The sequence below is a fragment of the Pecten maximus genome, chromosome 4 (genome assembly GCF_902652985.1).
Source record: "Pecten maximus chromosome 4, xPecMax1.1, whole genome shotgun sequence".
Taxonomy (NCBI): domain Eukaryota; kingdom Metazoa; phylum Mollusca; class Bivalvia; order Pectinida; family Pectinidae; genus Pecten; species Pecten maximus.
Window position 1 is genome coordinate 12,099,786 of NC_047018.1, and position 24,363 is coordinate 12,124,148.

The 24,363-nt window shown below is 36.0% G+C and overlaps 2 protein-coding genes across 10 annotated transcripts in view; both read right to left on the bottom strand.

The window, feature by feature from the left end:
• Positions 1–2,402: 2,402 nt before the first annotated feature.
• On the bottom strand, positions 2,403–5,077 carry LOC117325251. 6 transcript variants are annotated; one of them, XM_033881359.1, is made up of 5 exons: positions 4,351–5,077; positions 3,985–4,040; positions 3,496–3,942; positions 3,261–3,411; positions 2,403–3,189 (listed from the first exon to the last, which is right to left on the bottom strand). In XM_033881359.1, the coding sequence occupies exons 1-5, from the start codon at positions 4,378–4,380 to the stop codon at positions 3,130–3,132; spliced, it is 744 nt and encodes a 247-aa protein (XP_033737250.1). In that variant the 5' UTR covers positions 4,381–5,077; the 3' UTR covers positions 2,403–3,129. The 6 variants fall into 6 exon arrangements, 4 of the variants coding, with proteins under 4 accessions (XP_033737250.1, XP_033737247.1, XP_033737249.1 ...); XM_033881356.1 differs by having other exon boundaries at positions 2,403–3,217; positions 4,351–5,076; XM_033881358.1 differs by having other exon boundaries at positions 3,246–3,411; positions 4,351–5,076.
• Positions 5,078–9,373: 4,296 nt separating this feature from the next.
• LOC117325252 (tubulointerstitial nephritis antigen-like) overlaps positions 9,374–24,363 on the bottom strand; it is a 40,507-nt gene continuing 25,517 nt past the window's right edge. The window contains exons 2-10 of one of the 4 annotated variants that reach the window (XM_033881362.1): positions 23,980–24,046; positions 23,201–23,311; positions 22,220–22,452; positions 21,780–21,933; positions 21,292–21,460; positions 21,019–21,064; positions 20,360–20,483; positions 18,737–18,785; positions 9,374–10,218 (exon numbers count right to left, since the gene is read on the bottom strand). In XM_033881362.1, the coding sequence (XP_033737253.1) occupies positions 9,958–10,218; positions 18,737–18,785; positions 20,360–20,483; positions 21,019–21,064; positions 21,292–21,460; positions 21,780–21,933; positions 22,220–22,452; positions 23,201–23,311; positions 23,980–24,046 (1,214 nt within the window). In that variant the 3' untranslated portion in view covers positions 9,374–9,957. Of the gene's footprint in view, positions 10,219–11,410; positions 12,141–13,490; positions 16,952–18,736; positions 18,786–20,359; positions 20,484–21,018; positions 21,065–21,291; positions 21,461–21,779; positions 21,934–22,219; positions 22,453–23,200; positions 23,312–23,979; positions 24,047–24,363 lie in introns of those variants that run through there. The other 3 variants (XM_033881361.1, XM_033881363.1, XM_033881364.1) reach the window with 3 other exon arrangements.

Sequence of the window (24,363 nt, forward strand, 5' to 3'; positions counted from 1 at the left end):
AGCTTTTTCAAGACGTTTTGTAGGAGAAACCTACATGTACTGTATGATTGATCATTACTTTTTGTAGCTAATCAAAACCTCTGATCACATGACGTTTTAGTTTAAATGTGGAGCTGATTTTCAAAGACTGAGGAAAATAGGTATGGTCGAGGGAAAACAGAAACTTAATTGCCATAATATATCCCTCAACACTATACCTGAACCGTACTATTATACCAATACAGAGAAGAGAGATATTTTAACTCAGACGTATTTGTATTACACAGCAAGCTGTATAGCTGTGTCCTGTCATTTTTATAACAATTGATCCAAATTTGAGTGAATTGAAACATACAGGTTATGATGACCTGAATTTATTTTGAATATTTCACAAGACGAAATGAAGGGGCAGGCATTTCACTGGGTAATAATTTGTCACTTATGTCATTCTGGTTTCATATCCAAAGAAAGTGTATAAATTTGTTACCGATATCCATCTTAAATTGCATGCCTTGAACATTTGTGCTCTCAATTTGTATTTTCCACCTTCAGAAACAAACACGTTCTGGCCAACTCTCACATCGCTTGAAAACTGATGGTATGTTCAGAATCAAGCTTCACCCACCTCTCGCTTGATTGGCTTGGGGGACATTACAGAGTACTGGTGTGTTTTGGTTCTGAAGGGATGTTTTATTTCTCAGACTAACACACAGGGCTAAAACACAGCTAAGCAATGTTGAGGGATATAATCCATATAACCAGCTATTTTGATAAAGAGTAAATGAAGTAGAGGTATAATATTAAAATAGGATAAATCATTGAGTACATTAAGTTTTGTCGTTGAGAAAACTGCTGATTTCATAACCAAGCAGCTACTCTACCATCAGACTGCAAGCTGGAGGTCATGTGATCAACGTATCACTCTGTCACATGTATGTCTATCACATGTTTACCATTATTCTGATCAATATCCCACACCAAAGTAAATTTAGACAGATTTACCTCATTACCTCACATTGTTCAACTGCATATCTGCCATATGGGTAACTCCTGTGTACTGGGGCCACGGTGGCCAAGTGGTTTAGGTGACCCGGGATTTTATCACTAGCCCTCCACCTCTGGGTCCCGAGTTCAAAACCCACGTCGAGCAGGTGACTGGTACTGACCATAGTCCTGTAGTTTTTCTCCGAGTACTCTAGACTGGCTTTCCTCCACCTCTAAAACCTGGCACTTCCTTAAATGACCCTGGCTGTTAATAGGACATCAAACAAAATAAACAAAAGCAAACTTTTGTACCAAGAATATATTCCTGGAAATTTCTATATGTGCGTATCTCTTTTCATGTGTATGGGAAAATAAGGCTACAGGAAACTTTTTTCCTGTGTATGGGGATTTACTATCGAATCTTTGCTGGAAATATTCCTTGATTATTTGAATGATTTTCATCACAGTGTTAAATTTACCAATCATAGCATACATACAATGTACTATGTACATGTACCATACTTACTATGTACATGGACCATACATGCTATGTACATGTACCATACATACAATGTACTATGTACATGTACCATACATACCATGTACATGTACCATACATACAATGTACTATGTACATGTACCATACTTACTATGTACATGGACCATACTAGCTATGTACATGTACTATACATACTATGTACATGTACCATACTTACTTTGTACATGGACCATACATACTATGTACATGGACCATACATGCTATGTACATGTACCATACATACAATGTACATGTACCATACATACTATGTACATGTATCATACATACCATGTACATGTACCATACATATAATGTACATGGACCTTACATACAATGTACATGTACCATACTTACTATGTACATGGACCATTCATACTATACATGGACCTTACATACAATGTTCATGTACCATACATACTATGTACATGTACCATACATACAATTTACATGTACCATACATAATATGTACATGTACCCATACATACATTGTACATGTACCATACATACCATGTACATGTACCATACATACAATTTACATGTACCATACTTAATATGTACATGTACCCATACATACATTGTACATGTACCATACATACCATGTACATGTACCATACATACTATGTACATTTACCATACATACCATGTACATTCACCGTACATAATATGTACATTTACCATACATACAATGTACATGTACAATACATACCATGTACATGTACCATACATACAATGTACATGTACCATACATACATTGTACATGTACCATACATACCATGTACATGTACCATACATACATTGTACATGTACCATACATACATTGTACATGTACCATACATACCATGTACATGTACCATACATACAATGTACATGTACCATACATACAATGTACATGTACCATACATAATATGTACATGTACCATACATACCATGTACATTTACCATACATGCAATGTACATGTACCATACATACCATGTACATGTACCATACATAACATGTACATGAACTAATAATTGCTATAATTCTGGCGCGGACAATTGCCTTAGTTGAACTGTGACACATATATCTATAGGCCTATACAATGTATGTATACTTTTTCCATTCACAAGCGTTACATGACAGAATCCTCCAATGTACTGTTCCTGTCGGAATACTAATAGCAATACTCAAAAGGATTATAAACCTCTATAATACCTGTATGAACACTGTTCAACAGCAATAGCTACCAATTTTATTTTTGCTACTAAGGACTTTTCATTTTAGAAATGTTGTTTAGTGGTTATGTGTAATTAAATTGTAGTTCATCAATTAACAATTACATTATTACACACATACAGTGTTAATTAGTATGCTTCCTATATATAATTTCACATCAGACTACAGTATTTTAGGCTTGCTTTCTGATTAGCATTCAGATGCCTATCATGGTGGATAGCAGTTTAATAGGTGCTTAGAATTCAATTTCCAATTTAAGGGAACATTATTAATAAAAGAAGAATGGATGCTTTTAGGATTACCCATAAATTGTATTTTATTAAAAAATATTTTCTCATATGAAAATGTTTTATCAACACAATCTGTTAAGGTTTTGACAAATCTTAAGTTTATAAATCCTGTTATATTATGATAGCTACATGCAGATGATAAAACTGCACTGTTGATTCTCTGATGATAAACTCCACTGTTGATCCTCTGATGATAAAACTCAGCTGTTGATCCTCTGATGATAAAACTCTACTGTTGAACCTCTGATGTTTCCACCTCTGATGATAAAACTCCGCTGTTGATCCTCTGATGATAAAACTGCACTGTTGATTCTCTGATGATAAACTCCACTGTTGATCCTCTGATGATAAACTCCACTGTTGATCCTCTGATGATAAAACTACTGTTGATCCTCTGATGTTTCCACCTCTGATGATAAAACTGCACTGTTGATTCTCTGATGATAAAACTCTGCTGTTGATCCTCTGATGATAAAACTCAGCTGTTGATCCTCTGATGATAAAACTCTACTGTTGATCCTCTGATGATAAAACTACTGTTGATCCTCTGATGTTTCCACCTCTGATGATAAAACTCCGCTGTTGATCCTCTGATGATAAAACTCTGCTGTTGATCCTTTGATGATAAAACTCCGCTGTTGATCCTCTGATGATAAAACTCCGCTATTGATCCTTTGATGATAAAACTGCACTGTTGATTCTCTGATGATAAAACTCTACTGTTGATCCTCTGATGATAAACTCCACTGTTGATCCTCTGATGTTTCCACCTCTGATGATAAAACTCCGCTGTTGATCCTCTGATGATAAAACTCTGCTGTTGATCCTTTGATGATAAAACTCCGCTGTTGATCCTCTGATGATAAAACTCCGCTATTGATCCTTTGATGATAAAACTGCACTGTTGATTCTCTGATGATAAAACTCTACTGTTGATCCTCTGATGATAAACTCCACTGTTGATCCTCTGATGTTTCCACCTCTGATGATAAAACTCCGCTGTTGATCCTCTGATGATAAAACTCCACTGTTGATCCTCTGATGATAAAACTCCACTGTTGATTCTCTGTTGATAAACTCCACTGTTGATCCTCTGATGTTTCCACCTTTGATGTTTCCACCTCTGATGATAAAACTCTGCTGTTGATCTTCTGATGATAAAACTCCGCTGTTGATCCTCTGATGATAAAACTCCACTGTCGATCCTCTGATGATAAAACTCAGCTGTTGATCCTCTGATTATAAAACTCCGCTGTTGATCCCTGATGATAAAACTCTGCTATTGATCCTCTGATGTTAAAACTCCGCTGTTGATCCTCTGATGATTACAAACTTCACTGATGATCCTCTGATGATAAAACTCTACTATTGATCATCTGATATTACAAACTTGACTCAACCATATCTGAATTCACACATACAATTTCCACCTGACACTAGTTTATCTGTTTCCTCTTACATGAAAAGGTGGATGATGTCTTATACCAAAATCAAATGACACCGGAGTTCTTCTGCTCAGTGTATAATCTTAAACATATTTAATCAAAATCCTGAATCCATATTCTTCATTACATGTTAAAATAGATATATTCTATGTTAGAAATATTTATTTTTGACCACGTGAGTTACTGGTGTTGAGGTTTTATGCACTCTGACAAGCCTGTATGTATGGTACAAAACAGGATATCAAAATCATGATCTTCACATCAAGTTAACAACGCCAGCTTCTGCCTTACAACAGGCTTCATATTTTATGTGATAAGATGATAATTGAGTATAATGATGTGATTTTAATATCGAATATGTTCAATAAAAAAGCATCTTTACATTTTAGTTTTGTTTTTTGTGTCACAGATGAAATATATGTAAAGAATGTGTTTAGTTCAAGTGTTGATAGGCATGAGTAGACTCCTTTATAAGTGTGCATTGGTCCTTATATTTGGTTTGAGGGTTGCTATGGGGGTTAACTATTTTTTTGTAAAGTCAAATATGTTTCATAATAATGAAAATTTCAATGCTTTCTACAATGCAAAACCTAATGTAAACGATGTCTCTTTTAACTTTAAATAAATTGCAATATTTTTTTTGGTTAAAATATCAGTATACATGTATTGCAATATAGACTCAAAATAGTGAAATCGCCCCCTAATTCTAGTGTGAAGTATATTGATATACAATGTGAGGCGAACTTTGTACCAATAGTGAAATCGCCCCCTAATTCTAGTGTGAGGTATATTGATATAATATGTGAGGCAAACTTTGTACCAATGACAGAACTATTTTTGCCAGTGTTATGACCCTTGACCCGTTAAGGCCCTTGATGCCACTAAGTGAAACAGTCCTTGTAGTAATGGCTAATTGCCTAAGTAATAGTTATTTTGTATATACGTGTTCCTTGGAGTATTGTAGGTATGGCTTTAAGTCACACTTTTTACAAAAACCTCAGAGGTCATGGTGTCAAATGTTCATGAATACATTTCGGTAGAAACCACAATGTGCAACAGACGTTACGATTGTTTAAACTTGGTCAACTGGACCTATTTAATGAAACAAAATGTACCTATAATCTAAGACATCGGGTGTTTCCAGAAACGTTACTATGGAGATAGTGGAGGCTTTTGATTGGCCTAAATTAAGATGTCTGATTAAGCTGAAAATGGGTATGAAAAGGTTTACGGTAACAGTGAGGGCAAATATGGTACTATTATCCAAAGCAGTTAGATTACTGACACATCAGTGAGGGCACCGTAATGTGTCTGAGCCTTTACCTTAACTTAACCTAAGTCATACACTGACATAGAATTAATACTTATATGCTTCAAATATATAAATTACACAATGACCTTGACCTTAACATTAGCAAATTTTTAAATTCCTGTTGAACATCTGTATAACACAGAGTATCATTATGCATGGGATATTTCAGAACATTTTGCCTTCCGTAAGGGCTTTATGTGATGTACTTTAAAGTATATTTCTACAGCAACCTTGACTTTTTAATCACAATGTTCTTCAGCATTTCACATTGTATTATCTTGTGAAATTTCAGAAATTGTACTTATCTTGTGAAATTTCAGAAAATTTGAACTTCTGTACAGGGCCTTAGATGATACTTTTTGACAGTATATTTCAGGTTGTATTTTTAGGTCATCTCGATGGGTCAGTATGAGGTATAGTCATTGTGTTTTGTCCGTTGTTGTGCACCGTGTATAGACTTTTCACAATTCAAACTCCTTAAGATTCAGTTCTGACTTACCTTAACTGCTCTCGAGATGGTCCTGACCAAGTGTTTTTCATGTCATTCAAGGTCATAAAGGTCAATTAGGCTAAAAACTTTAAACATCTTCTCAATAACCAAGGGACCCAGGGAGTTGATATTTGGTCTGCAGCATGCTAGAGTGAATGGCTACCAAGTTTGTTCAAATAAATGACATTGACCTACGTTCAAAGTCACGGGTCAAATAAGCTTAAGTATGTTAACCTCTTCTCAATGAACATTAGACCTAGGGACATGACATGGGACTGGTATTAGGCCAATAGTATGCTGGAATGAATGACTAGAAAATTTATTGGCAGGAATAAACCTAGCCTACTCTAGTGGTTATCAGCTTTAAGTTAATAACTTAACAACTTTGAAGTTGATCTAGGTCATTAAGAAATGACCTAGATCAACTTCAAAGTTGCTGTAGAATCAGGTGAGTAATACAGGCACATTGGACCTCTTGTTAAAACCCCTATTGCACATCTGCATTTTTTTCATTGAGAAACAGCACAAAACATTTAAGTCGAAAGTCTTGATGGCCGGTCAGAATGACAGATTACTGGTTAACCTTAAGTACACTCTGCCATAGAAAGCAAACAAAACATAATAACCAATACATGTTTTTAAAGAAGAATATGGAGCAAAGACCACTGAACACTATTTCTATCAGACTTTTTGGACTGTAAATCAATTCTAAGCAAACCCTAAGTATGGAAGTACTGAAAGAAGTTTGATATAGATTAGCCAAAGCACACTCTAGAATTTGCATTGAAGGTGGTTTGTTTATTTATATGTAGTAACAGTGACATTGACCTTTGAATTTTGACGCTGAAAATCAAGATCATACAACAAGGAATCACTGTATGAAGTTTGAATTACATCGGCCCAAGGAAACTCAAGTACTTGCACGGGAAAAAGTGCTATACAGACAGACGGACAGATGGACAGATGGACACTGTGACTGCTTAAGGGCAGGAGCCCTAATAAATATTAGTTGGTTGCCATGGTAACCAAAATACCTATATCTTGTCTATAGCTCTACTCCCGACCTGTTTAACCAATTTCTACAAGACTACACACAAATGTTAGGGACCATTTGTATGTGTGCATGCAGGCTTTCATGTCCGGATATTTTGGTTGTCATGATAACCAGGTCGCTATACACAGGTTATGTGTAATGGCCAATAGCTTCTCAGTCCTTAGATCAATTTTATTCAAACTTGATCAAATGGTGTTACATATTAATGCATATTAATCTAGAACAATTGAGGCGTCTGATTGGTCAAAATCGTGAATGCTTTATTGATAAAGCTGTTTCATATCCCAGGTTTTTTTCCAGAAACACAGAATGAAGAACAAGAACCAGACAAATCGTGTTCTTATACAAATTAGTGTTACATTGAGATGTCCGATTAAGCTGAATATTGGTAGTAAGGGTGTTGAGGCAAATACGATACCGCTTAAATCAAATCGCGAAATCAATAGACTTCATTTGCTTGCCATGTCGCAAATTATGAGTAGTGGGGAATTAGTTAGCCTATTGACTTATAGTTATTGAAAAAATATCGACAGAATTGTGGAAAATATAGACAATTGAAAAGTAATATATTAAGGCAAAATAAGAACGCAGTTGTTTTCATTGACTGTACCTATTACATCATAACTCATTGGAACGGAAATAAAGGTGTGGCAACAACATATAACAAGGACCAGGAGTTAACAAGAGTTATGGATTATTACAACGAGATTAACAGAATAAAACTACTAAAGATAGGACAGGATCTACTATTTGTAGTGTAGTCAAGCAAAAAGAAGTTAAGTACAAAGTACAAAGTAGATTATAACCTATACCAGGACGGGTACACTCGCAAAGACACTATCAGAACTCTGGCTTAGGGAATTATATAGAAATAAACAGGAGATAGCCTCAAAGACACTATCAGAACTCTGGCTTAGGGAAATTATATAGAAATAAACAGGAGATAGCCTCAAAGACACTATCAGAACTCTGGCTTAGGGAATTATATAGAAATAAACTGGAGATAGCCTCAAAGACACTATCAGAACTCTGGCTTAGGGAATTATATAGAAATAAACAGGAGATAGAGTGTCAAGACGGAAGCCCTGTTGACACTACCCAACACCTAGATATATATTGAGAGACTAACTACGCGGAAGTCACTGATAATAGGGAAGCCCTGTTCTCGGAGAAAAAACAAGATGGCGACCGTAGCAGGCAGGGAAGGTAAAACCGGAGTAAATAGCTCCAAAAACGCAACACGAAAATCAGGATCAAGAGCAAAATCTGAAACCAGGAAAAACATCTGATCATGAGGATCAAGAAGCGGAAGACGAAATATGGACATTTGTGAAATATAAGGCGGAGCTAAACTAACAGAACGTCAAAGGTGCAAGGAAAGATTCTGCATGCAATTTTTAATTAAAACGGACGAAGAATATGAAATATTAACCAAAGAAAAAGACTGTGTGGTTTTGTGTACCGTGTAGGAAAAATAGAAAAAGCATCGAAGCAGATCTCAAAATAGAGGAAAAGTGTGACGAAATCATGATGGAATATGAAGAGCGTTTCGGGAAACTACAAAGTTAGATAAAAAGCAAATGTGAAATCAAGGATATGAAAAAGATTGTCAAGGAGGAGATATGGAAAGACATAGAGGATATCTAACAGTGTCTTCAGTAATACCAAATATATTTCACGAGTGGGGCTAATATTTTGATATTTTTCACGAGTGCGCAGCACGAGTGAAAAATATCAAAATATTAGCCGCACGAGTGAAATATATTTGGTATTACTGAAGACACTGTTAGATATTCTGTTTATTACATTTTTTATCAACGAAAAACCTACCCCGTATGCTAACTAGGCCTACAGCGATAATTTGTAAACAAAAAAAGTAGTTTCCCCTGTCCAGGTGCTGACATATATGTCGGGCTTTCTGATTGGTCAATTATTTTGGTATTTTCTAATCATTAATTTGATTGGTCAAATCAGCAAAAGTGATATTTTCCACTAGTGAAAAATATGAAAAATATCACTTTTATAGAATGAATAATTTTTGATATTTCACTGGTAAAAATGTAATAAAAATCTATATGTAACGAAGGAAAGGTGAAAGAAATAGTCCAAGAGGAATTAATCAAAAATAAAGAAGATATTGAAGTAGAACAGGAAAATAATGGAGGAGTGGGCAAAATCAGCAACATTTCATCAGAAATGTACGAAATAAACCAAAGAAAAACTAGATAGAATAATATGATGATTTATGGCAGAGGAACTTGGAAAAAGTGAAAAACAGGAAAGGATAAATTACAACACAACACAACACAACACTAGTGAAAAATTCGTGAATTCTTTCACGTCACACTAATACCCAAGTCTGAACTTAAATGTGTGAGAAGTAATCTGTCGTGTCAAGAAATGTTACAAACTGATTATTCTGTAATTATCTATTGGTTGAATTATACCATTTGTCTCGTTCAATATTTCTGACATTTGCACTGATACAATGAATTAAATCAAATATATTTGTATTACTCTTTATATATGACAGAGCATCAATCGATTGTCCACTATTTATAACAATGTCTGTAATGTGAGATGAATGACTTCATTTTCTTTGAAACACTGTACGAAATCTGCCTATATAGGTACACCTGTTGTTATATGCCATCATGTGTTGCCAATTTTGATAGCTAGTGTATCCATCTTGGTTCCAAGATGACGTATTTTGCGGCCATGTTTCTTGTGTTTCCTGGCGAGTTTGCGCAGACGCTGTAAACGTAGTCTGTCCCTGATCGTTTTCCTGTTCTTTCCTCGGATGTTCCTCCAGACAGACACGACAATGGATTCGATGGTGCAGTGATCTTTGCCTCTTGTCACTCGAAAATAACCAGACTCTCCCCATTCGGCTCCCCATGAGTTCGCACAAAGCTGAAATATCAAAAGCCAGCGTCGTTCTAAGTTTAAAATGCAACTGCAATCGTACAGGAAGTTTAATAAATTATGTCAATGTCCTCAGTTTAGCGTTTAGGTATCGTCACAACTTTTAAGTACGTCGACACTGGTATTTTTAGTTTAAGACAAATACAACAAAATCTAGTACTATGACAGTCCAAATTGACATTTATTCAGGGAACAATGATCATCATATGCATCATTAGACTGTATAAGATGTATATAACCAGATACCGGATCTACATTGCCCTTAAATAAATGTCAATAGGGCACGACACAGCTGTTACCTTGCTTTGCTTTATATCGGTATACAACTTTGGTTATTCGGAGCGTTTGTTGTTTTTAGGATCGACCTTTCTTTATGTATAGATTATGAATTGATTACAGAGAGTAGAATAAATACTAATTTTTTCAGCGTAAATCTTATGGATGGTGGTAATAGTTCACTCTTAATCTAGATAAGAAAATTGAAGTATCGCTTTGCAGTTTCTGCCATTCGATGTGAACTGTTTCCACGATCATCCTGATGTGGTTACTAAAAGAGAAGGTTACCAAACCATTTGTGTCATTCTTTCCACACTTATTGTAGCGACGTGATGACAACACTCTCCTAATATCACGTGGACGACATCAAAACAAGATGTCATCCAAGGTAGAGCAAGGGCCTATTCGTTTATGTGGACAAACCGGTTCGTCAGTTTTTGATTATAATTTTTCAAACATATATCTTGAAGGACCTATGCAAATGTTAATACAGGCCTTGGGAGTCTTTGTCAAGGCTAGTCTGAAAACAATATAAAATCGCCAGGTCCGTTTTTATTTCATAAACTAACAACACCGGTCCAACTGGACAAGCCGTTTGGACCGCAAAAACGAAAACTGCCCAGTTCACTTCACTCATACGTAGTGGTAAACAGGCATCGAAATCGAGCAAAAAATTCTATACGGGATTACCTACCTTAGTATCATTTATCTCCGCTAGGACTGGTGGGTCAGACAAGTGGAAAAGCTAAGGCGGCCTTGTAAAATAATAGTCTTAATATAACGTTTCGTTAAAACAAATCGGAAAAGAAGGGAAATGGTTTAAATCTTGTTTGTGTTAATATAAAATGCAGGTAGTATCTCTAGTAGGAAGACAGTTTTATGTAAAAATAACAGAAAACATTAGCACACGATAATCAAATATTTTATGGCGATTTCAATGTATACATGATTTTGTATACCGTACCTAAGTCTTACCTAGGTTTTCAGAAATGTCCATTTGAGATATTGAAGCACTGGATAAGTTCAGTATTTCAGGATCTTTGACCCTGTGATATATAACTTATTAACGGATCACACTGGATCCACATAAACATCAGTTTTACACAAATGATTCGGTGGTATACTTTTTAAATCCGATGTACCAGTCTATTATTAATTGTGACAGAGCATCATCATTGATGGTTACAAACTCTAGTCATACATATTCATGATGAATAGTCAGCTCTGATCTGAGAGATTGTAATGCATGCTGACACAGACAATGAAACATTTAACGGCATTTATTAGGTCCTAAATATATATGACGATATTATTCGACTGTCACATGGTAATAGCACATACACTGTGGTCTGTTATTGTTTTACTTTTTTTCGCCTTTGTTTGTATATATTGTATATCAAGCCTCTGCTTCCCCCGTACCCGAACGCGCCTGATGGTCCATGCATGTGGTCCCTGGGAAAAGGCGGTGGTATCGGTGGGTATGGTGTGTACTCGTCTACCGTCACGTCATCGTACCATAACAACTGTACGTGGCTGGCTACCACAATATCCTCTATACTGCACTCGTTCTCTCCGCGCAGGATTTTAAAGAAACCATTTTCACCCCAGTTGTCTCCCCATGAATTGGCACATCTCTGAAAAGCCACATAATTAACTGAACACTGGTTTGAGGACACTGTGTTAACGTGCATGGTCTTTCGAAACAAGGCAATCTATGTATATGTAATTCATATTTACTGATTACATCAAGCATTCATCCCTTGTTAAAGCACCGCCTGGATCTAGAGTCGGACGCATGCTAAGCCTGGTATTATGGGCGTGTTGTTGTTAGTAGACACCTATAGAGCAACGACGTGTCTTGGTACTGTGTCGCCTTCTAATCGAAAACAAAACTGTTATCACAGTACATGTGCATAATGCGAAGTCATTAAAACAAGCAATGGATGTATTGTTATTCCTTGGCATATCTACTGCAATTGTTACACGCATTTCTGGTTAGCTGTACTTTTTCAGATGTAACTTTAGTTTTGCTCATTCATAAAGTGTACCTCTAAGTGTTTGGTGTACAGTATGCTGTTAGTATGACGTATAACTGATATTATTGCCAGATATATAGTGCTATAGTAAAATATCTAACGGATGATCTCCGAATCTTTAACAAATTGACTTCGTCAACATTGTTCGACAGTGAAGAGGTTTTGAATGAAATCATTTTTTTCTGGATTGATTAAGGAATTTCAACCTAGAGTAGATGGTAGATCAGGTAAAATAAGTCTATAATGAGCAATTCAATCTTTTTTGTCGCCAAAAAAAAAAAAAAAAAAATAAGAAGAAGAAAATTGACTTGCTCTATCTCTAGTATATCCGTTCTATAGAACAGACAATTTCTCGTTTGTCTTTCTCTAAGTCTAATACATCCGTTCTATAGAACAGACAACTTCTCGTTTGTCTTTCTCTAAATCTAGTACATCCGTTCTATAGAACAGACACCTATCGATTGACTTTCTCTAACTCTAGTACATCTGTTCTAACGTAGACAACTTCTCGTTTGACTTTCTCTAACTCCAGTTCATCCATTCTATAGAACAGACAACTTCTCGTGTGTCTTTCTCTAACTCTAGTACATCCGTCCTATAGAACAGACAACTTCTGGTTTGTCTTTCTCTAATTCTAGTACATCCGTTCTATAGAACAGACAACTTCTCGTTTGACTTTATCTAACTCTAGTACATCCGTTCTATAGAACAGACACCTATCGATTGACTTTCTATAATTCTAGTACATCTGTTCTAACGTAGACAACTTCTCGTTTGACTTTCTCTTACTCTTGTGCATCCGTTCATTTCCTGAAGTGTAAATTTCATGGACTGGATTCCTCCATTCGCACTTGAATTAAACTCCAAAATATTTACGATAACGGCAACTGGCATCTCCTTTCAGTCCAGCATGTGTCACGGTAGTATACACAACTCAGGATCAAGGAAGATACGACTCCCCTTTGCTTTTTTTTTATTGCACGTTAGTTAAGGTTATTGAACACAATTTTACATACATAATATAACATATATGTATAGCACGTTATTATATGTGTATTATTACATACAGCTATAATGGTAACTTGTTAACTTGTGACTTTTACAAGTACGAGGTGAAAAGGCAAATACATATTCACATTGTTAAATGATGTTGTTCACGTGCATCGTGGTATCAAAATTATTTCTAGAAACAAACATTTCATTGTATAATTACTCTAATTGATTAAATTTCAAAGAAGATTTGTACATGCGTATAGACACATTACAGTACTACTTTAATGAATCCTGTTTAAATAGCTTCAAGAATATGTGTGTATCTAAACAACAAATCAATGACTTTTCATGTCCTTTTATTATCAATTTATCTATTTAAAACAATGCATGGATATTGAAAACAACTTTCTCTACCTTAAATTAGTCAGCACCATTTGTTACACTTTTAACTGTCTTTCCAAAATGCACGAGGTTTGCGGTATGGTGTATAGGCACTAAGAACAAAGCATTAATATATTATTTTGATTGTTCAGCCTGAGCTTTGTTTACAAGACGCAAAGCTGGAAGGGATAGCTAGGTGATGGATTAGATTTGGTATACGACATGGACTTATATCGACGGATTAACTAGGGTGGTACATGGATACAACAAGATTTTATACAAAGTCATGATAAAACATTGAGGTAACAAGTTACTACATGAAAACATTTCCCTGACAATTCTGTTGTAATCCTGTTATAATGCTGACATATCATTACATTTGTACAAACATTAAAACACATCTCAGATAAAGAACACATCATTACATTTGTACAAACATCAATACACATCTCAGATATAAAACATAGTTGAGACAGCACGTCTATAAGAGGTATGAGTATCTAAGATGCTATTTTAAAATCAATATGCGTCACACGAGGTATACTGATTACATCACGTGTTAATCTCTATTGATATGATAATTGTAAGTATAAACTATATCTAGAAATGATCCTGTATATTTTCTTACTCATTCCTAAAATCACGAACAATATGGGACTATTCCTGGGTGTTATATATGTCGAAAACGTAATAAATACTTTTTTGAATAAGAATAACAACAAAACAATGGTAAATCAACAAACTCGTCGTATGATATTACTTGACAAACATTACTTGGCAAAAGATGTCTGCCTAAATATCAACTCATTAACTAACACATTTGATTACCCTGCCTTTAGTGTAGGAACATGATCCCTACCTTTACATAAAACCGGTATTTTATCAACGTTGTCACTTCTTTCCAGCGTAAACGAGTGTGATGACTACCATTACTGACAAGAGCTATATGGCGAGTGTATTACTAATTATGGTGGTCTCGGTGTAACTGGTCGCCTCCCTTTGATTCTATAGTTAGTATACACATTATACAGGCCGTCATCACGCAGACCCCCAGGGGCCAGATTCACTTGTCTCCGACCCCAAACGCCTAGCACAAAAGTCTCAATTCTCCTTTCATTTGTTCCTCGTATGATACGAAACAGGCCATTTTCTCCCCAATCAGTACCCCAAGAGTTTATACACAGCTGAAATTAGCATATACATCAAAATATGGTCAAAGTAGCACATTCACATGTTAAAATGGTAGCTTGGGACAACATGCAAATAATTTGCTCAATATGACAAAGCAATGGAAAATCGAAACAATGACAATATGATTAGAATTCCTGCATTCAAGTGATAAAGACGTTTGATAATAGATACGAGCAAATGCGGACTTAATTGCTAGATAAGCGTAGAAGTGACTCGGAAGTGCAACAACGTGCAGAGGGCATGCATACAGGAAAGAAACCTAACCATAGTAAGTAAGTCTATAAACTAGAAAGTGGGATTTGTCACTACAGCATTGGACGAATGTTCCTCAACAACGCGGTTACTTTGAACAAGATGGATCCAACTCAGGCAAACAGGCGGAGAAATGTCTCCCCTTTGCACAAGCAGTAAATTCTACTATAAACAAGATCAGATGTCACTGCTAAAACTTCCAAAAATTAACCAGCGTTTTAGGAAGCATATATGTAAATACATGTTAGGTATGATTATTATACTAGTAATCTAAATGGAAACTTGTTTGACAAAACTTGACAGAAATGTATAATTTCAAATACGAGGTTCATGCGTCTGATTAAAAGGAAGCATCGCACCACCTTTCTACCATAAAGACTAGTTAAGCGTCTCAGTATATTACATACCAGTATTGTTTTTGTATTCATAGTTAAAACACATGGTACAGTATATGGTCGTAAATTCGTGTTGAACAGTAAACCTCGGTAATCAGGAAACAGACAATCTCTACTATGTAATAACACTAATTATATTTATATATTTGTTAAAGATGTACAATGTTTGTTTATTATCCATTAAATTTACACTTAAATAGTAACTTAAGTATATTATAAATATGTTTGTACCTTATTATATGATACTTCATATATTAAACTTAAGATAATAACAAAACTATGTTTTGACATGTGTATATATATACATATAATAGATAGTAACTATTTTTACAATGTAGATACTTAACAGTTTAACTGTGAGTAGATACGATATATATGTTGGTATACTTAACATATTACATATATGATACTAATTATGTTTCGTACTTACGGTGGACACCAAATGTATTACGTGTCTATTTAATTATATTGGTATGTGTACATTTAATTGTATGTGTATATTTGATTATATTTATATGTGTAATTCTAACAATATTTGTAGTTTATAAATATGTAGTACACTTACAATCATCTACATTATTAAACTAGGAACATATATATCTATACTGAATACATTTTGTAAATACATACATGTACCTGTATAAGTTCTATATAAACTAAGTATTAAATTACGTTAAATGTACAATACTAAGCCATGACGTTACTGAACCGCCAATGCGACGCACGTAATTATTCTGTCCACAACTAATAATTATCATATCCCTTCCTATTCTTTAATATCATGTTGTTATTTTACTAGTTAAGTTCAGTCAACATGTGTTTTATAAAAGCAAAGAAAATGAAATTTTAGCCCGATATAGAATTTTGGAAGTGACTAATGGTTGAGAATATTGATTAGCCTGTTTAATCTGACTCGTTAGTGTCCCCTTGGTAACTACGTATTCACAGCTTCCGTTTCCGCCTCTGTCTATTTCTCCTTAACGTTTTGATAGGGCCGATAGATCGAAGAAAGCTCGGTAAATGGCTTGGGAACGTTAGCTCCTGGGCGCGTCCAATAGGAGGAACAAGTCTTTGCACTGCTGGGCTACTCCACCAAGATGCAAAAATGAAATCTTCCAGTTCGCATTCGTTGACCCCACGCCTGACTCGAAAGTAACCTTTTTCGCCCCAAAAATGTCCCCACGAGTTGGCACATAGCTGAAACCGCCCGAACATTGAACCATCACATGTTTCCAGATTATATAAACACCGTTACCGTTAGCGTATCAACCGACACCAGCTATCATAATTATATCTCTGGGTAATATTTAGCGTTTACTACACACACAGACACACGTATATACGCCAACAACGTCCCAAACAATTGAACACACATACATGTACAAATAACACCTATAAATGTGAGGAGATAGAAAGTTGTAATTTCTGTTACAGGATATTTGTGTTCTTAGTTTATGTGTAATATTCAAGTTTTGTTTCATATCAAAAGAAATACCAAAACGTTTATTTTTGGCATTAAATGGTACAATGAATACCGTATATATCTATAATTCCGGACAGAATCTAGTGCTTACGTAGTATTCTGATTTCCCAAATATACATTTGACATGCAGCAAATATTTTAATGGTAAACTATCGGTAAACTGGCGGCGCGGGATCGACATATAATGTAGTATATTAAAAGCACTGCTAGCATTCCACTTGAATGATGTTGTAATGAATGTACCCTAGCACACCATTCTATAACGTTTATCTGGTTACGGCGTGTTTCACAGACATCAAATGCATCTATACACATCTGGGATATCTAGGTGTACCACAAACGAGAGTTAAACCTTGAGAGACATGCATTTATATTTAACAAATACATTGAGATAAAATTGGAAAGCGGACGTGCATCTAATGTGCATTCACGATGTAGAAATTCGGTGTAGGTAATCATTCTCGAGGAGATTGCATGCACTACATGGTGTCTACATAATACATACCTAACGTACGTGGGCTACGTATGTAGCTTCATTTAGCAAAGTATTAAGCGGTTCAAAGCAAAGCAAGGCAACAGTCCATATCGAGCAAAGTATTTCGCAAAGCATTTAACGAAGCAAAGCAAAGCGAAGCAAAGCAACAGTCAATCATCAAGCAAAGTGTTTGGCAAAGCATTTAGCGAAGCAAAGCATGACAACAGTCCGGTTGTAAAGAGCATATTCACGTGCAGGAGAGACATATACAGTAAATAGTTACTAAATGCACGTCACAGTGGTCAAGTCCGCAATGCACGTATCAACGTTTGAAGATGTATATTCATGCTAACTAAGTAAATGTCGTCGGAGGAAGATATAACGATCGACTTTGACTGTTGCGCTATCAACCTTCTAGACTTACTATTAATAAAAGAAACAACTTCTCAATTGTCACAACATGACAGCTTTTCAATTGTTACAAAATGACAATTTTAAAATTGTCAGTTTCAACCTTTTCAACTGAAGGTCATTGAGTTATATCGATCGTTATACCTTATTATACATACTGTATGATAAAATTTAATTCATATTATGTTAACATCAAAATAGTCGTGCAAAGAAGCATTACACTCGTTCCGTAGAGATCAAGCGTTTTACTAGCAAAGCATGAAGCATCAGTTTGATTGTTGATGAATTACAAAATAAAAACTCATAGCAATCAGTTAGATTACATGAAATTAACCGTGTATTTATCTAGACATATTTTGTAAGATGTATCAATGTTATCGCATGTAATGATTCAAGATCATAAAGGAACTAATGTTGAATAAAAACTAATTCATATGTCATTTAGTCCAACCAATAGTAGAATGTTGCCATGGGTCAAAGTCAATACTAAATTTCAGTGGCCACATCCGATATTCAAAATGCGTGATAATCTAACCCAGGATCACTTGTACACTGTTTCTTCAGAATAGATTGGCCAATTTTAAGTTTTTAAGAAATTATAAATCATACTTACCCAATACTTGACGGGGACATCGCTGGTGGTGTTTGTGTCTACTCCCCAACTGTATGACAAGGGAGATAAGATCATCACGATGCCCAGAGTGTTGGTAACAACAGTCAACAAAACGTCAAAATATACGTCATAACCAATATATATAACAACCGTTGGTCAAAGATAATTATCTATACCAACCAAGTCAACAAACACGTCATTGTCAATATTTATACCAATAAATAGTCAACAACACGTCATAATCAATATTTATACCAACAAATAGTCAACAGTATTCAGTTGTTTCAAACAGTCAAAACTCTTCTCCGAGGTGTTGGGAGCAACTGATGAACTGTTTCCAGAGGCCGAGGGAAAAAGTACTTAGGTTTGGTCCCAACACAGAGAAGGAGAGTTTTGACTGTTTCCTAATAAGGCATGAAAAAACTGTTTTGTTACCTAAATAACCCACAAGATTTCACATATAGACTATTTTATTAGGCTGAGGAACGCGTAAAGTTGCATATCTGAACTCCAAAATTAACTTCCTTCCGCTTCGCAGTACGTTCTAAGAATCCATACAGACCCTTTTATGACATTTCATGTGGTAGCTGAATCCTTGTTTTCAATTAGATACAACAAAACCTGATTGTAGACTATAGGCGTTGCTAGAGGTGCTGTTTACAAATCACGATCAGAAAGACGCTTCATCGAAATCCTTTGGGTGTTTGGGTGTTCCTCGCAAGTTAACAGTCAAAAATATTACCTGACTCTATATGACTGTTCACCGGTCACTAGTTTTTACTGTTAACTGTCGAGGAACAGATTCTGATGAAGCGTCTTTTTTATCGTGATTTGTAAACAGTATCTCCAGCAATGTTTGATCTGGTTTGTTTTGTTTCATTTAACGTCCTATTAACAGCCAGGATCTTTTAAGGACGTGCCATGTTTTGGAGGTGGAGGAAAGCCGGAGTACCCGGAGAAAAACCACCGGCCTACAGTCAGTACCTGGCAACTGTCCCACGTAGCTTTCGAAATCACAACCCAGAGGTGGAGGGCTAGTGATAAAGTGTTGGGTCACCTTAACCACTCGGCCACCGCGGCCCCAATGCCAAGGTTTGAAGTCAGAAACGTTCGAAGAAATCTCCAATAAGGATTTGTTGTTTATAATTGAAAACAGGGATTCGGCTACCACATTAAATGTCATAAAATGGCCTGTAAGAAGTCTTACAGCGTGCTGCAAGGCCAACGGAACGTCAACTTTGTAGTTCGAAAAATGCACCAAGCCGGATTTAACAGATTACTGAAGACTTTTTACGCGTTTTTCAGCCTTATCAAATAGCTATAGCCTATATGTGAAATCTTGTGGATTATTCAGGTAACAAAACAGTTGTTTCATGCCTTATCAGCCAACAATCAAAACAACTTCGGCCGAGGGAGATAGTTCATCAGGTTGGTCACAACACCGAGGGACAGTTTTGACTGTTGACTGATAAAGTATGAAACAGCTGTATAATACTTAATTTACATTTAGATAGTCAGGTAACAATACGGTATAACCATTATATATAACAACCAACAGTCCATACTCATAAAGGGAGATAAGTAGTGGGGGTTGACCAACAGAATGGGTAAATAATGACTTACCCGATTATCCGGACAGAGTGATAACCTCTGTCATCCTCGTCCGGAAGAAGATCTGGAATCGTATTTGTATACTGGTATACCCCGGATTGGTACATAAAGAAATCTTCCTTTACTTTCATTATAGCTGTAAAAATAGACATTTTCATCAGGTCCAGCTACACTGATTGAAATGGAGTTTGAAAATAAAACTAAAACATCACTCATCTGAGAACAAAATATAAATCAACGGCAATGGCTATATACATGTAAATATGTACCATTTAATACATGTCACATGTACAATTTGTATTGTGTTTTATCTCATAAACTGTCGGAACGCGTGTGTGAATGAATCACCTTTGACATTCGTCAGGAAATTAAACAAACTATCGTTAGTTAGTGGTGAAAAATAAAACAGAACAAAATAATTGATTCCATCATGTAAAGAACTTCTATCAAACGATACCAAATTGTGAATGGCTGTCCAAACGCTGTTCTGGCGGTTAGGTAAAGACTTTAAACACTTAGGGTGCCACATGATTTATATGTATTGTATCATAAAACATGGACACATCACTCTGCTAATAGAATGTGTATGTTGGCACACAAATAAAGCGTCACCTACGTGGATGATACTTTCTAAATTAATTAATAGATAGATACCGAATAGGACAGCGTACCTTGTACTGGGCCGTTCTTGTAGATCTCATTCATGATGTCCCTTTCCTGAAAATAAAAAAATAAACCTAGGCTTTGATTTCGTATGTTGGAAGTGACCATTCACGCCCCAATGTGTCATCATACGTATCTGTTTTTGATCTCGGCAGCTCATTAAGACTGAATGTCGCAACTGAAGAAATGAGACGTTATAGAACTAGTATATGTGCATGTAACGACACATTACGGTATGGACAACGAAGCTCGTGCCATCAGTCATACGTCATCATACTCACATTATTAGATATTCGGTATGGTGGCGTGGAGTAGAGAATCCGCCCCGTACTGTTTGCCTGTCCGTTTGGACAAGGGGCTGTGTTGGCGTCTTTTTTGGCCCGCAGCATACACGTCCCCGCCTCGTTATCGCTACCACTAACATAAGGGTAGCAACCCTCCGACACTATCCTGTTCAGAGAGGTTTATTTGACTTATGTTTTTAGAAAGTTCGACATTTTGTTAGATGACGCTCATACACATCCAATAGTATTTATTTATAATTTTCTTTCACATGAAAAACAAGGATTGTGGTAAATAAATCTGTCTGCGTTGTTCATATAATGGTGAACATATTTGTATAGTTGGCTGTTTCTTTAATTACCATTTCCTCGTAGGTCTATCCGAAGGAAATTATTCAAATACACTTTCATTATTTGTAACATGTACTGGTATCTTTTTTATTTCTAAAACAACTTCCCTATTGATCATGAGATTATTAAATGCAAACCCTTTCTTGCGAAGAAACCACCAAGCTTTATCAAGATATCCGCCTTCACAGCCGAGCTGCCCTCTGGCGGTATTACAAGACAGTAGATGCTGGGGAGATAATTCATCCTGAAGAATTCCGTCCGATTCTATTGCTAATCGGTCAGACGCAGTAGCTAAAACCAAACATCATATACATATATATACAATGCACATCTCACGAGTAATACGATAATTGTAGGGTTTGATAGAGTATCGCACGTAAATCCATAGAAATGAGAGATGAAAGAGGTGTGTTATCCCAGCTTAATATCGATCTTTGTCATTCTAGAAAACATCAATAAGATATGTATATCTTGTAATGAGTCTTAATTAAGATGAGCGATACTAGTGTATATAATGTTTATCACTGATTTCAGTATATTTATGTCAAGATATAAGAATACCCTGCGTTTGTCTCACCTACTGTTGAAAATGCCCAAGACGCTCCGCAGTTGCCTTGGTCACGGATAGGATGTATCCGCCCTGGCCAGCGCTCTCTGGAATCAAATTCGTCCGGCAAGTCAACTATAACCGGGTTCCGGACAGGCTTCATTTTCCTGACGGCTGGGTCTGGTGGGATAGTTCCAAGCCTATATCGTACACCCTCGTCTAGGGTCAGACCCCAAAATGCGGAGTAGTTACCAGCACGCCATCTATTGAAACAGATCGGAACCCTTTACAAAATGACACCTGAGTATTCCGAAGACATGACACGAAAACTTGAAATTATTATAAAGCTAAATCTGAAAATATAACACCAAAAACTCAAATAATATAGCTATTCTTTGTGTGGTATATTGCTTTCTAGAAGTTGTATAGGTCTAAATCTAGACACTGGCCACTCTTGAAATGAGATGATAAAATACCACGGAGGTTTAGGAAGAAGAACATGTACACAGAAGAAGACTTCGTCATTTTAAAGAAATCTCCCATTTAAGATAGGAACTCCTCTAATCTGAACAAAGATCAGTGTTTTTGATACCCTTAGTCTTTAAACCGAGGAGCTGGTCTACTATACTTTAAAATATCTTGATTCGCTTTTCTCTCTCTAGAAGTTTACAACACTACAATGAAATAAAGATACAATGAAATATAGATTCAGGGTCAGGATCGAGACTGTCCGGGTAGGGATGGTTGAATTTGTCAGTATCATAAGACTGATTTGGGAGGACGAGCAGGGTGACTGACTTGGCGAGATATAGAGACAACACTCATGGCGTGACCTTATGGTCTAAGGAATCAAACACCTTATGTGGACTTGTTTGTTTACAACGCGGTGATTGTGTTTATAAAGTCAGAGATCAGACAGGGTACTAAGTGTAAGGTGTTCCCTCCAAAGACAGCTACACGTGGTCGAGGCCGACAGCCATTTGAAAGGTGTCGACTTGTGGACAATCTTACCCACTGTCATGGCTGTTGACCTCCCCTATCATATTGGTCTGTATGAGACAAACGTGTTTTGTACAGTTCCATCTCTGCTGGTTCTGGAATGCCGGGTCCACGATACACGTGCTGGAAATAAATACGTACTGTTATTTACCTACTTTTTTTCTGGACTGTTTAGTTTAAACATATGTTACTGCAAAACGTTTGACAAAAGCATTGGGCACAAGTTATTGCAACTTGATTAATAGCCATTTCCGCAATAATGTACAAAGTATACAAGAGCATGCAATTTTCATATTCAGTATAGATTTACCTGAACACACATTCTGGAATGCTTTACGTGTATGCAACTAACACTGATTTGCCAAATGTCAACTTACTGGGAAACTGCCCCATTTTTCGTTTTCCATCAAAGTATATTTCTAACCGGCGTTGTCAAATACTGTTTTTTATATAAATGTATAGCATGTATATTTCGGGAGAATGATGATCCCACTTGTACTCGGATCACAGTATACAATATGTGATCCGTGTAATGACACACGACAATAGTATCCATTATTTGAACTGGATTGTAGCTTACTTTTATTACCACGAAGGCGATGACGTCATCATTAGACCGGTGGTATGTGTACAGGGGAATAACAACTTTACTTCAGTTGAAAATTGTAATGGTTGAAAATTAAATCATATCATCATCTGATTAAATCTGAATTCCCTTTAATATAAATTCCTCGTTTAGGTAAATCTCCGAAACAACCTTTTGATAAACTGACGAATGTGTGTGTACCTACCACGAGTTACAGTTGTCTGTGATGACGTAGTTGATGGGGTATTCCTGGCCAGCCCGTTGACATCCTCCTGTGGAATATACATGTAAAATAGGATAATTGATTAATGACTGTGGACATGTTAACATCAGTGAGACATAGCGAATCAGAGAAATCCTATCCTGTTTGTTACAAGTATTTCTATTGGCTCAGCTGTTTACGTTATCGTACCATTTCATAAAAATAATATTGTCTTTGGTAGGTTTCTAAAGTTACGTTATGATTTCTCACTCGAAAGAGATTTTAAAGAACAATAATCTTGTGTTTTGATTAAATGAAGTAATAAGTAACTTGAAAGCATTACGGAGCCTCTGAGGAGACTTTGTGTGGATGCACCACAACGTCAAA